The 13,919-nt window shown below is 41.4% G+C and overlaps 1 protein-coding gene across 1 annotated transcript in view; it reads right to left on the bottom strand.

Annotated features, from left to right (window-relative positions):
* The window catches only part of PDK3 (pyruvate dehydrogenase kinase 3), a 69,841-nt gene that overhangs the window by 19,168 nt on the left and 36,754 nt on the right, over nt 1–13,919 (bottom strand). Inside the window, exons 5-6 of the mRNA XM_075538900.1 lie at nt 13,056–13,145; nt 527–604 (exon numbers count right to left, since the gene is read on the bottom strand). Of these exons, the coding sequence (XP_075395015.1) occupies nt 527–604; nt 13,056–13,145 (168 nt within the window). The remainder of the gene's footprint in view (nt 1–526; nt 605–13,055; nt 13,146–13,919) is intronic.

The following is a 13,919-nucleotide window of genomic DNA, read 5'->3' as shown; positions in this document are numbered from 1 at the left end:
TTACTTAAATTTTATGTATTGGACCACGGCATATATGACCAAAGAGAAAGGGCATGGTTAGTGTTTCTCCCCCCTGGATAATATTTTTTGAGACAGACTGAACTAACTTAAACTTACAGCAGACATGTATTGGTAAGAGCATTTTTCTGAGCAGTAAAATGTTTTAATCAATGACATTTTGAAAGATAAGAATGGCATTTCTGTGAGGGTTTTTTGGGGCACTTCCTTGATTAGTCAAGTTAAAAACATTTCCATACATTTATTGACTCTTTGCATTTGTTATTTGCAGAAATGTCTTATATTTTTGCATTTTCTACCTTGATTACTTCTGTTCCACCACCTTTGGTGTCTAATTCCTGAACAAAAAGCGCCTCACAATAGCACACCTGGGTGGATCAAGAGATGAAGTAACTTTTCAAAAGATTCTAAAGCAGTATAATTTCAGGACCACATTAAAATGTAGCTCAGCTCTAATCAGTCCTTTAGACATCTTTGCATTGAGGGTTTAAATGATCATTTATCTTACCATTGAATTCTTCAACCTCCAGCTCTGGAGCCACCAGGTAATACTGTTCACAGAGCATCTTGGCTGTTTCATAGGCATCTGCAACAAAAGAAAGGAGGTCCGCGGCTGCACTGATGGCACAGGCACGCAACCCGCCAACCCGACCTATGCTGGAGTCTACTTCAACTCACAGCAACCCTTTAGGACACCTTTCCAGTCCGTACGGAAGCAAACTCTCACATCTTTGTTTGGCACAGCATCCACTGGGCTCAAGCCACCAACCTTTAAGTCAGCAACCAAGCACTGAACCACTGTGATACCAGGGCACAAGCATGTATATATTATATGTATACATACATTTAATAGAAGAAAACTGATCTAAAACTTACTACCACCTTCAAAGTAAAGCCTTCCTTTGACTTCGATAGAATTACTATGACTAAGCCAGTTTGTGTTTCTCAATTGTTAAGGAGCACAACATTGTCATCATATTAAAAACTGGACTAATAATGACATACCCAAACCAATCCCATTGCTATCACGTTGATTCTCTGACTTACAGCGACCCTAGAGAACACAGTAATCCTGCCCCTGTGGGTTTCCAACGATGTAAATCTCTATGAGAATAAAATCCAGGCCAATGCTAAATGCACTGCATCACCAGAACTCATCAACAATGAAAGTTAGCTATCTACCAAGCACGTTTTTTTACACCCCCCCCCGCACAAAGAGTATTTTTTCATAGAAGTCTGCATATTGAAGACTGTATCTCTTTTTAACTTTTTGTTGGGACTCAATGGCAGTGAGTTTACATTTTGTCCATTAGTTGGGAGTTTACAGATCTGATCGTTTTTGCAGTCAATTGCATATCCAACCTCACAATGGTCTGCCCGTTTCCTTTTTGTGGCCCATCTCCCTCCTGCTGGATATTATCCTGCCCTTCACACCTGTCTACCTTCTAGCATCTTGTTATCCCTTCTTTCTCCAGCCCTGGGAACCATCAGAGTCTGTTTCTTATGGTATAAAGACCTTTCCTTTTAATATATTTGTCCTTTTGTGATTGTCTAACTTTACCCAGCGTAATGTCCTCCAGCTCCAACTCAAGACTACTTCTGATTATCATGAAATTTGGCTAAATATAGCAATGAAGATTAATAGCTATAACTTTCAAAACTGCCTTAGGAGTTGCCAGAGTATTTTGGCAATAAATATTTGAATTAATGAGTTTCTATGAGCCATAAGATTTAAGTTATTAGAGACACCACTATGCGTACTCCTCACCTATCAACCTTCTCATTACCTGACATTTCTTATTTACAATAGTAAGAAAACTACTATCCAACTATTTTAGGTATTAATGATGCATATTGACAAATGCCGAGGTGCAAGTCAGGAGTACTGCTGGCTGTGATGGTTAAGGTTATGTGTCCACTTGGCTGGGCCATGATCCTCCATAGTTTGGCAGTTATGTAATGATGTAGTTTGGCAGTTATCTAATCTACCTTCCCCTTGCATTTTATAATCTGATGTGGCCTTTGGAATCTAACCCTGTCAATAAATGAGGCATGGGTATGTTTAAACACATCCTCTAAGTTAATTAAAAGTGATAGGTTGGGGCTGATACTTAACACATAAGAGGAGCAACATGGTACCTGTGCAGGCGATCACCAAATAATCCTTGGTTGGATAAATGTCAAACCTTTTTGATAATCACCTTTTAAAAAGTTTTACTGAGATATAATTCACATGCCAAAAAGCAGCAACAACAACAAAAAAACCTTATCCACTTAAAAAGTGTCCACGCCAAAGGTTTTTAGTCTATCTGCAGATACGTGCGTCCATCACAGCAAATTTGACAACATTTTCAACATTTCACAAAGTCCCAGGTACTGCTCACAATCACTCTTCACCGCCCCCTTCCAGCCCCTGGCAGCCATGAATCCACTTTGTGCTTATAGCTTTCCAATTTGGGGCATTTCATATAAATGGAATTTAATAATAAGTGGCTTTTTGTATTTGGTTTCTTACACTTGGTGTAATGTTTTTGCGGTACATCAAGTTGGTGCATGTATCGGTACGTCGTTCCTTTTTGGTGCTTAGCAACATCCTATTGCATAGCTATATCACATTTAGTCTGTATGTGCATTAGTTAATACAAAGTCACACTCTGGCTATCGTTAAGGCTACTATGAACACTCAAGTCCAAGTTTCTATATGCACATGTTTTCATTTCTCTTGAGAATATACCTAGGAGTGGAATTACTGGGTTATATGGTACCTGTGTTTAACTGAGGGCTTGCCAGATGGTTTTCCAAAGCAAGATTTTTTCAGTTTAATCATTACACTTTCGAAATATCAGGTATCAGGTTACTTTTAAATACTTCATGGCCAGATCTACAATGTTCTCCACTGGGTATCAGTTCTATGTAGACAGCTTCGTGCTTCTTTCATGTTCCCCACGTCAATACTATGCATAGAATAAACACTTGCTTAAGATTCGTGAGGTACGAGAAAGAAAAGGAAGAAGAAAGCGAAAAATATGGGTCCTATAGCAAAACTCAACCCACTACCACTGCATCAATTCCGATTCATAGTGACCCTATAGGGATTTCTAAATGAAACTCTGAATGTTTATGGGAGCAGACAGCCTCATCTTTCTCCCTCAGAAAGGCTGGCAGATCTGAGCCACTGACCTTGAGGTTAGCAGTCCAATGCTTACTCATAATACACATCAAGCTAAAAGAATACAAAAAGAATATACCACAATACTCAAGTATAAGCTGAGGCACCGAATTTTACAACACTGCATAAAAAATGTGCTGAAAAACTCAGCTTGTACACGAGTATATACGGTTCTCAGACTATAAATATTGGCTCCTTTACCTCACAATGCTACCAAACTAAAATTTTATGTGTTGTCTAACTGCAGAGTAACAATTCTCATTTTTTTTAACTCTTAGAAATAAATCACTAGAAGGAGCCACAGCTAAAGATGGTAGCATGACTCTCTGACAAGATGACTGAATGAGGGACAGCAAGAGGGAAGAGAATCAGAAAAGAATCGATCAGTGAGAAAGCAGAGGGCAAATTAGAATTGAATTGAAAACTGAAACAAGAAAATTGAAATTCAAAATTATATGGAATGTACAAGGTGTTTTTCCTACGTAATAAGTCTCATCAAATATATGTAGAATCCTTAAATAATAATAATAAAAAATCAAGACTCTTTTTGCTTCAGCTATGCCACTGAACAATGCTACATCTCCACCTAGTGACGGGATAGCACAAAGCCTGTGTAGAACGCCCGAGACCACGCTACTTAACTCAACACAGGCTAACATCCTGAAGCCTTTGCACTGCTCTCTTTCATCATCAAACAAGGAAATTACCCAACTCCAGTAAACGTGCAGTTTCTCGTGGTGTCAGCTTGCCCAGTAGCAGGAGATTCTTAAAGAATTGCTGAGAAAAAAAGTTCTTGTGCAAATAGAAAACGTGGAAGATGGCGGAGCCCAGAAAGAAGTAGCTAACTAACTCCAAGACCCAGTGTGGGTCCAAAATAACATGAGTGAGACTTTTGAAGAACCACTATAAATGAGAGCACACCAGTGCGAAAATTAACAATTAGTTCATGAGCCTCGCATCACAAAGTGGACTCACAACCACTACCCTGGCCAAAAACCCTCAGCCAGTAGGAATGGGGAAACCTCTGGTCATCTAGTTTCTTATCCCCCAATTCCCACTGTACCTCCAGATGCCTTGGAGACAATGCGTTGTCCCCTCTCCCTAAAATTGGGATCGAGTGTGAACCACCAGGTTTTTGTTACTGTTGTTGTTGAAGTTAGTAGCCCCTCCCTAAACCAAACAAAAAAGACTGAAAAAGTGGGGTTAGGGGGCAGAAAATATACGGACAACTAATCTACCAGTTGACCAGAACGCTAAAACTGGTAGACATGGAGAAAAAGATGAGCTGAGCCAATTCAATTCATTTGGGAATTTACTCTAGGAAGGACTGGCGGGAGTGTCACTCATGGCATGGGACACCAAGCTTCAGCAGAGCCAGCCAGCCTACAGATAGATGGTGAACTGGAGTGGGTGGAGGGAGGCAGAGAGGCTGTGACTTGGTCATCAGATTTGTAAACATAAGAGAGAAAACCACCTTGCTTCCCATCTCCCAATCCTCATTTTCACATGCTCTAACTGTACAATGATTCCTGTCCTTGGATCAAGGGACCTACTAGAGCCTTTTGATAATTGGTTCCTTGAGCTACCAGGAGTAGGTTTCTGTTACCTTCAACCTTAAGAGCCAGAAATGAGAGCACAAGATGTTATTTCTGAACGAGAGTAATGACACGCTCTCAGGATACCATTTGTGTGCTATTATGCTAAGCCGTAATAGCCCGTAGGAACAACACAGGCAAGCTAACACTGCTGGGAGAACTGACTTCTGTAACAACTATTTAAGTTGGAGCCTTTAAAATTATCTTACCTCAGGATTTTCCATTTTATTTCTTGGTTTCTTACAAAGAAAGGAGGGAAAAGGGTCACAATGGAAGGCACCTCCCAGAGGATAATAGGAACTGCTTTACCACACTAATTCCAGCATTCACTACCACGAGTCTGTAATTTGCAGATGTGTAAAGGTAGACATTAAAGTGCTAAATAAGCAGCAAGGAGGCATGCTTCAGTGTTCTGCACATTCAATTAATGCTATGCAAGATGCACCCTACTTTTACACATTTATACAACTGTCTAGTCAAAAATAAAAATATTGTCCCTGCCCTTATACCTAAAAGTTTGTCTGTAGTGTTTCAACAGCCCTAAGTATGAGATCACTGTTAGCTCATTACGGCTTCTTTGGCTGTCAAGTGCACATGAGAGTGTGCGCACGCGCGCGCGCACACACACACACACACGAAGGTCATTTGGTTTGGGCTTTGACTATGCTTTTCACCTTGTGGAGTTTTCATAGTGGAGAAAACAAATAGTTAAGCTGTCATTACAATTCAGAACTCGTACTCCCTCGATATCAAGCTTCCTGAAACAAAAGAGGATACAATGGTCAGCTACAGGGATGCTGAGTTAAGAAAACAGAGAAATCTCAGAGGACACGGGGAGAAGGTAAAAAGTCAGTGCAAAAGTACCAACTGCTCTAAAAAGAGGCTAGGAGCCAGCAGACTCCACTATCAAATAGAAGTGGACATCCATTTCCCCCTCTTCAAGACCACTTGAGGGTATTGCTAAGTATAGTTGGTGAGGCCTGGGCCTTTTGAGAGACTTTCTGATTATCGCCTGTCTTAGTTATCTAGTGCTGATGTTAAGAAGCTAGAAGCTCAAATTCAGGGTGCTAGGGAAGGTCCTTGGCTCCTCCCAGCTTCCATTTCTTAGAGATCCTTGGTGATCTCATGTGACACAGATAGCACCTACCTTCCTCCAGCTCTGCTTGCTTGCCTGCCTAATCTGCTTTTTATCTCAAAAGACATCGAGTTAAGACATAGCCTATGTTAATACGACCTCCTTCATGTACCAAAGAAAACCCACTCCTGAGAGGTGCCCAAGATGGCAGTGGAGTCAGACACCTAACAGCTTTCTTACCACAAAGACCTGAGGGAACAAGTAAACTGGATATGACAACCTTGGGATCCTATGCATCAAAGGCTAACGTCTCAGGCTGAGTGCCAAGTAAAAGGAAAGACAACACAACTAGCAAACCTGGAGCATTTCAGATTCCTGGGGCTTATCCAGTCGAAGATACACAGGAGTGCCATATTGGGACAAAGCAAGTGGCATTCCCAGTCAAAGGCCTCATCACTTGGTGGGCTCAAATACGGGTGACTGCACTCACATCCAGAGCCAAGCAGGAGTGTTCCCTTCTACCTGTGAAAGTTAACTGCGCTCATCTCAACCATCACCCAGGCCCCCATGCCAGAGGCCCTCAGGCCTCTGGGGCTCCTGTCCATTCCCTCTTCCACCCCTCCGCTCCTGCAAACGATGGTGGTCCAGTGGCACCCACCTTTTTGATCAGTTACTCATCAAATTGAGACACACAAATTGGTGATGCCCACCTCTCCACCTGATCACTGCTCTGCAAAATGGTAGTGCCCACTCGTATACCCAGATACCCATACCTGAGGGCCAAGGATTGGTGGGTGATGCCTGTTGCTCTGGCACAGTCTGTAAACTAGAGCCACCCACTCCTACACGCAGCCATCTGTGCTGAGGCCCTCCGGAACGGTGAAGCCTCCTACTCTTATCCAGCCACCTGCACTGGGGACCTAAGCACACCTTCCCCACCCTAGAGGACGGGGCATGGCTGCTCAGCAGGAACCTGTGAATCGGTGGCATTCCTCCTGCCTCACCCCTACATTGTCCCCCACTGAACTGGTGGTGAATTATGTCTCATTTGACCACCCTTATACAGCCTTGCTCACCCGCAAGTCAGTGAGAGTTCTGTATCACCCACTTGGTGACCAAGACGTAAGCACTCTCACCCCAATCACCTGGCAAGTGTACGCATGCACGCTCGCACACACACACCAGCAAGCAGTGATGACACTCCCTACATGCACATTGGGCAGACAGAGCACCTCACCAGCAATGCAAGCTACATCTTCAGCTGTCCTGCAAGACCAGCAAACAGAGACCTGTACTTACAAGTCAGTCACTGCCCTCCCTACTTACAGTCAAATGATGAGATTTCTAGTGCGGAGAGACTAGAAACCAAAGGAGCACACATGCCCCACCTACTTGGTTATATCAAAGCAAAACAAAGAATCCGAACACAGTAACCAGACATACAATAATAACACCTTAATGATTTTGAGGCAAGAACCAATAGCAAATCAGATAAAGAAGCAGGACAAGACGGCTCCAGCAAGTGATCAAAATAAAGGACCAGAAAATCTTCTGTAGGAGAACTGATAATGGGACTAACTAATGGGATAAGTAATTCAAAAGGCTACTGTATAAGGTTCTCCAGGGGATCAAGAAAGAAATCAAGGGAAAAAAACAATAAAAGAATCCAGGAAACTGATACAAGAACAAAATGACAAATAGCCCATTAGAAATTACACAAAAACAACAACTAGAAATTCAAAAGAATAGCAAGAAAAGTTCAGAAATAGGTAACCCAATAGGACAACATAAGAGCAGAATTAAAACCAGTGGAAGATGTGTGATTGGAATTCCAACACCCCCAAACAAATGAATAAAAACGCACAAAGAGAATTGTCAAAGACTTGCTGGCAGAAAATGTGAAGGAAGACAAGAAGATACTCATCTCAGAAGCTTGATGACTTCCATACAGCATAGATGCCATATCGCAATCAAACTTGCCAACAGCAAAGACAGAGTACAATTTCAAGAGCAGCTCTGGAAAAATTAACAGCCACTTACTTACAAGGGGCACCAATAAGACTACTTGACAGAACACATACAGACAAGCAGACAGTGGACATGTATTAAACCTTGAAAAATTGCCAGCCAAGAATTAGGTAATAAGTGAAAATTCTCTCTCAAACAACAGGAGAAAACTGGGGTATTTCTAGATGTGTTAAAACTACAGGAATTTAGAAAATTCAGACCAACTTACAAGAAATATTAAAGAGAGTCCTTTGGACAAAAAACAAGTGCATCAGACTATATACTGAGATTAGGACATAGAATAACATCTGTCAGATACCAACTCTGATAAAGAATTCTCGAAAATAAAACGAAGCTCAAAGGAAAGCCTGGGAACCAAAGATGTCAATCTGTACATGATGACAGTCAAAACAGACAGGGGGTGGGGGGGAGGAGAGAATAATGGTGTTGTCATGGCGCTTTCACTTACAGAGGAAGTCAAGGCAATATCCAGAAATCAAAGACTGCTTACAACTTAGGAAGACAAAGGTAAATTTCAAGGTAACCACAAAGAAAGTTAACAAGCCTATTCATCCACATAAAGAAGCAGATCTGTAAAGACTCAGCAAACACAAAACCAACAACAACAAAGCAAACAAAAAGAAAATCTACAAACAAAAAGAATTCAGCACAGGAAAGTAAGTGGAACAACAAAAAAGGGCTGTCATCACTATGAAATAAATAAATAGCACAACAAAATGACAGCAGTAAAATCACACCCATTGACAAACACACTGAATGTGAATGGCCTAAAATCCACCAGCGGAGAGTGGCAGAATGTATTCAAAATAGACACCACCCACCAGTATGTTGTCTATACGAGGTACACCTTAGACACAAAGACATAAGTAAATGAAAACTCAAGGATGGAAAAAATATATCAAGCAAAAACTAACCAAAGAATAGGAGTGGCAATATTAATCTCTGATAAATATGTTTTAAGGCAAAAACCCACCATAAAAGGACATTAAGCAAAGCTAAGTAACAAAGTCCTAAGGTTCCAGTACATGCTTGTTCCAGTTTATTCCAAACAAAACCTGTTTAAACATATCTCCGCCATCAGTGGATGATGACGGCAGACAAGTTCTCTCAGAAATATATTTTGCTTTAGTCGGCTTAGGGTGGCTAAAAAGAAAAGGTCCAATCAGCACAGTGGCTTCTGAGGGAATTAACCGGGTCAGTTTCATTGAAGACAGAAGGTTAATGGCAACTGTTTGGAGAGGATTCCAAAGGAATTATCTTAATTGAAATTCTCAAAGGATAAGGATGATCACAGGGCATACTCTGATGAAATCTTAAGAAACCTGTATTTATGAGGAAAAGGCCAAAAAAAGTTTCACTAAAGATTTTTTCCTCATTATGACAATGCATCTGCTCATTCATAGAGAGCAGGCAAACAAAAGTTTGTCTTATAAGAATTTTGTTGGGAAAGCTTTTCGCACCCACCGTATTTTGCTTTTTCAGTCTTCTTTTTGGCCCCAAAGCTCAAAAAGCATTCATAAAGAACAGAATTTGAGACATTTCAATGTGTGTAAATCAAAGAGCTCAGATTTCTTAGCAGGAAAGAGAAAGAGATGGAAATACCAATTTCCAAAATGTATAGACCTAGCTTCATATTTGGGTCATTTAATAAAGGTTTCTATAATTTACCCTTAAGGAAACCTAGTGGTGTAGTGGTTCTGCAATGGGCTATGATCCGAATGGAAGGCAGTTTGAAACCACCAGGGAGAGAAAGACGGGGCTTTCTACTCTGGTAAACAGTCTTGGAAACCCACAAGGGTCGCTATGAGTCAGCACTGACTCCATGGCAGTGAGTTTAGATTTTTTATAATTTACCCTTATATTGGAAAATTCAAGAATTCCTGGTTACAATTTATTCTATAAAATCATCTTTGTTACCTTCCATTTTGTTTAAAAGATGTATGGGAAAATGGGTCTTTGACACCCAACCAACGGAAGCTTGTTGAGGTCAAAATGTTCACATAAAAAAAAAATGCTGATCCATTTGAGACCCCAATGTCAGTAGTCACTACATCAATGATAATTCTACATCTCCTACCAGTTTCTGGAGTTCAAGTATAGTCGCTTTATTTGTTGAGGCTGGTGGTCTTCCTGATCATCCTTTAAAATGCTGATCCATCTAAAACACTACTGGTTTTTGTGGGGGAGCGTTTTCATCAACTTGTTGCCAAACTTTAATGATTTGGGATTTGATTTCTACTTGAGTTTTGTTAAAAACTTGATATTAGGCCTGAGTTCAAAATATTTTTTTTACAGGACTCCAAAGTGTCCTTTTTGGGGAGTGGGAGGTGGCGCGACAAAGACACTAATGAGAAGAGAATTACTAAAAGAGCGTGCCTCAGATCACTCCACTGAGCACAGAGACACGTTTAAACGTGTTTTGTTTGGAATAAACCTCGTGGCATTATGGGTTAGGTATTGGGCGGCTCACCATAAGGCCGGGGGTTCAAGCTTACCAGCTACTCCATGGGAGAAAGATAAAGTTGTCTGTTTCCATAAAGCGTAGCATCCGCTAGTGGAAACCGGACAGTCATGATGAGTTGGAATCAACTTGATGGCAGTGGAGTTATGTATGAACTGGAATGCCAGTAGCAATACTTTGTGATTTACCCTCATATATAATGGGCTTTAGTGGTGGGAGATGGGGGAAATACATGAATACTATGGATTTGCTATAGACAAAGGCATACATACAATATTCGCAGTTGAATCTTGATGTGGTAAATATAGTAAGAAGCTAAATGTATTATGCGAACAAGTCGTTTTTATTCTCTTTTCTCATTTCCCACATTTCCTCATTCCCATCCCCCAACAGACACCTTTATTTTCTGGTAGTATGGCATTAGTTCTCTTTGCTGTGCCAACTGGGGAACAGAAGGGGGTTGAACAACAATGCTGGGTAAAGTGGGAGGCCATAAGATGTGAGTACTGTCATATACATTAACTTTACATGGCTACTTGATTATGCAGTTTATTTCTGACATTTTCTAATAAAAAGATGCTTCTTCGTGTAAGGAGCTGTTTCGGGTTCCAGGCCTTCTTTCTTAGAGGAAGGGTATTCCATCTATGAACTTCAATTTCTACGAGTATTTCCTTAAAGCGTGATAAGCTTAAAGATACTTGTAAAGCAATTTGAAGACTGATTCCTTCTAGGATTTTCACTCTGTGTTGCTCCCTAATCTGTTCTCTCACTCACAGTAATTTGATTACACTTTAAAGAGAGGCTTCATTGAGTCTTTCCCAAGTATTCAACTTGATTTCAATGGAAACGGTCTCTCCTTTATATTCACCCTTCTTCAGTTAACATAACATGTAAATAAATTCGATAGTCACAATAGGTAGCATAACTTACTGGAATGGTTTGAGTATAAATAAGTGAACATCAGTAAATACCGACCTCACTTGGTAGAAGCATGGATACAGAAGCTTCCTACAAATATGTACAAGCGAAGACTATTTCATGTGCTGTGGGTACCAATAAGCGTGATTTGATTCATGAAGGGTGTCAAAGGAGTTGGGGATTTCAACCATGGTTACAGTTTATGGGAATGCTTTCTACTCCTGTAAGTAGTTATAGTGTCTTGGAAATTCACAGGGGCCGTGTACCCTGTCCTATAGGGTCACTATGAGTTAGTATTGACAGTGAGTTTGGTTTTTGAGGACTGTACTAGGTTTGATCATCAGGATAAAGTAAGTGTGAGACACAAAATGTGACCTCAAATTGCTTGCAGTTAAAGCGAAAAAAGTCCCCACAAAATATATTAAGAACATACTTTAGTCTTCCAATTTTTGCTTTTTTTCTCTGAATCCAATTTTCTTGATTCATAAGAGCCATTAAGCAAGTGCCTAATGAACATGCAAGTTATAAGACTAATCTTGCTCTCCCGCCCCTCCTAAAAGCAGGCAAGGGTGATGATCAACCGCAGAGTGAGCATGGAAGAGAGCAACCTGTAGAATTCTTCGAGAAGGGCGGCTGGGCCCATTCACCTTAAAGCTGAAAGAATTCAGATAAAGGTTTCCTAACCTTCCGAAAGTGGCCAGGACAGCTTGACAGTCCCAGACAAAGTTAAGGTCAACAGACACAGGTCCTTCTTTTTTGAGTTTAGGATTGCCCAGCAGAAACAAAGAACACTGAAGTAGAAAGCAAAGGTTTGGGAATAACGAGGGCAACAAATGTACAAATGTGCTTGCCACAATGGATTGTGATAAGAGTTGTACGAGCCCCAAAAGAAAGAAGCAATGAAAACGGGTCTTCTTCCTTGGCCTTGGCTGTTCCATCCCTGGGCCCCCCTCAAAGCCTCAATAGCAAAGCTCATTCTGCTTGAGAGCTTCACCAACAAGACAAGGTCCGCTTTCCCTAATGGAGTGGCACAGTTCAGGAACAGTGAGAGCCACAAAGGGCCTCAAGGAAGACCATGGAGAATTGTGGCCATGAAAATGTGTAGTGAGGGTCTAGAGGAGGGACAGAAGGTCAACAGTTTGAGATACAAGCCAGAGGAAGGCAGGTCGGACTCTGAGGCTGCCTACAGTAACCCCAACACTACAGAAAACGTAAGCAACGACTTGCAATCAGAAAGGATTTCTGGAGAGCATTTATCTTAAATGAAAATGGAGGAAACTTCTGTTCAAGATCAAAGTGCCTGGCTAGGAGAGACTTCCAGCTGTAAGGAACTATTCTACGCAATGGTATCTAGCTCCATGTTCAAAGAACCCATGAAACCTGCAGGCTGCGGAGGTTATAAAACGAGAGGTGAACATCAAAAGATGTTTAAGTGCTACAAACCTGTGAATTCAGTTTAATTTTATAAGAAGGGCTTGTAGCAACCAGCCGCACTTCCAGTTTGATTTAAGCTAACAAATGTTTACTCTTTAAGACAGAATGGCAAACAAAACCCTCATCGATGAAGCAGACATCAGTTTTGCATTACTGAGTATGCACCTTCACCTGAACTTCTAGAAAGGGTATTTCATATTTGGATCAAGTGGCTTGGGACCAGGGTAGCCTGATGACGCAACAAAGCACCTAAACAACATTATCCTGTCGCTGAGGCTCAAAAAAAGGGCACCCAGTCCTCTCTGAACTGCAATAGGCCTCTCAGAGAGAGCCACAGCTCTACAGCAGCTGCCTTACCTTTCACTACTTCAGCCACATTACAGGTGGGGTCAATGCTTCCGATGTGTTTAGGCTGAGCAGGGTTGGTGTCGCCACCAAACAGCAGTGCTAAACAAACACAAAAGGGCAGGGGTAGGGTTAAAAAAGAGAAGTCAAATAGAGGGGTTTATGAGTTTTGGAAACGCTTCCCTTATTTGAAGGAGAGAACCCGTTTCACATCCACAGCAACTGCGAGCAGTGCCAGTGGCAGGTCAACTCTCCCAGACAATGGAGGAGTAAGGCCAGGCTTTTAGACAGTCGCAGGCAGCAGCTCCCAAAGCAGTGCCATTTGCAGGGTGCTGTTTGTTATAACCTTGCTTCCCCACCTGGTGTGACTTGAAGAAACTTACTTCCATTCTTAGCCACACTCACTGACCAATACTTCCCCAAGCATCTATTCTGAGATTGATTAAACCCCCTGAGCATGTAGTCTGCATCACTTGGACAGGCCTGCAAAGTATCTTTACTGGGAACTTTTCAAAGGCCTCCGCCATGGAGATGTTCTTTCCATGTAACACTCCTGTAGAATATTTATTAAAATATCTAAAAAAAATTTTTCAGGTCATCTCACAATAGACAAGATTTACAAGTTTTATTATTTGGGGGGGGGGGGGACGACACCATAAATAGCCCTTAAGGAAAACGTCTAGATCTAAATGTTTCTAGGGGAGGGTGGTGGTTGTTATTTCGTGGCTATTGAATTGGCTCTGGCTCATGTGCCCAATCCTGTGCCATCCTAATTGTTGGCATGTTGGAACCCAGAGCAGCAGTCACGTTGTCAATCATCTTGAAGGGTTTCTTTTGTTTGTGATATTACCAATCAATAGGGGCATCTCTTTACAT

The sequence above is a fragment of the Tenrec ecaudatus genome, chromosome X (assembly GCF_050624435.1).
Source record: "Tenrec ecaudatus isolate mTenEca1 chromosome X, mTenEca1.hap1, whole genome shotgun sequence".
NCBI classification, from domain to species: Eukaryota; Metazoa; Chordata; class Mammalia; order Afrosoricida; family Tenrecidae; genus Tenrec; species Tenrec ecaudatus.
Note: the sequence above shows the minus strand (reverse complement) of the source record. Positions and strands in the feature narration are given on the sequence as shown.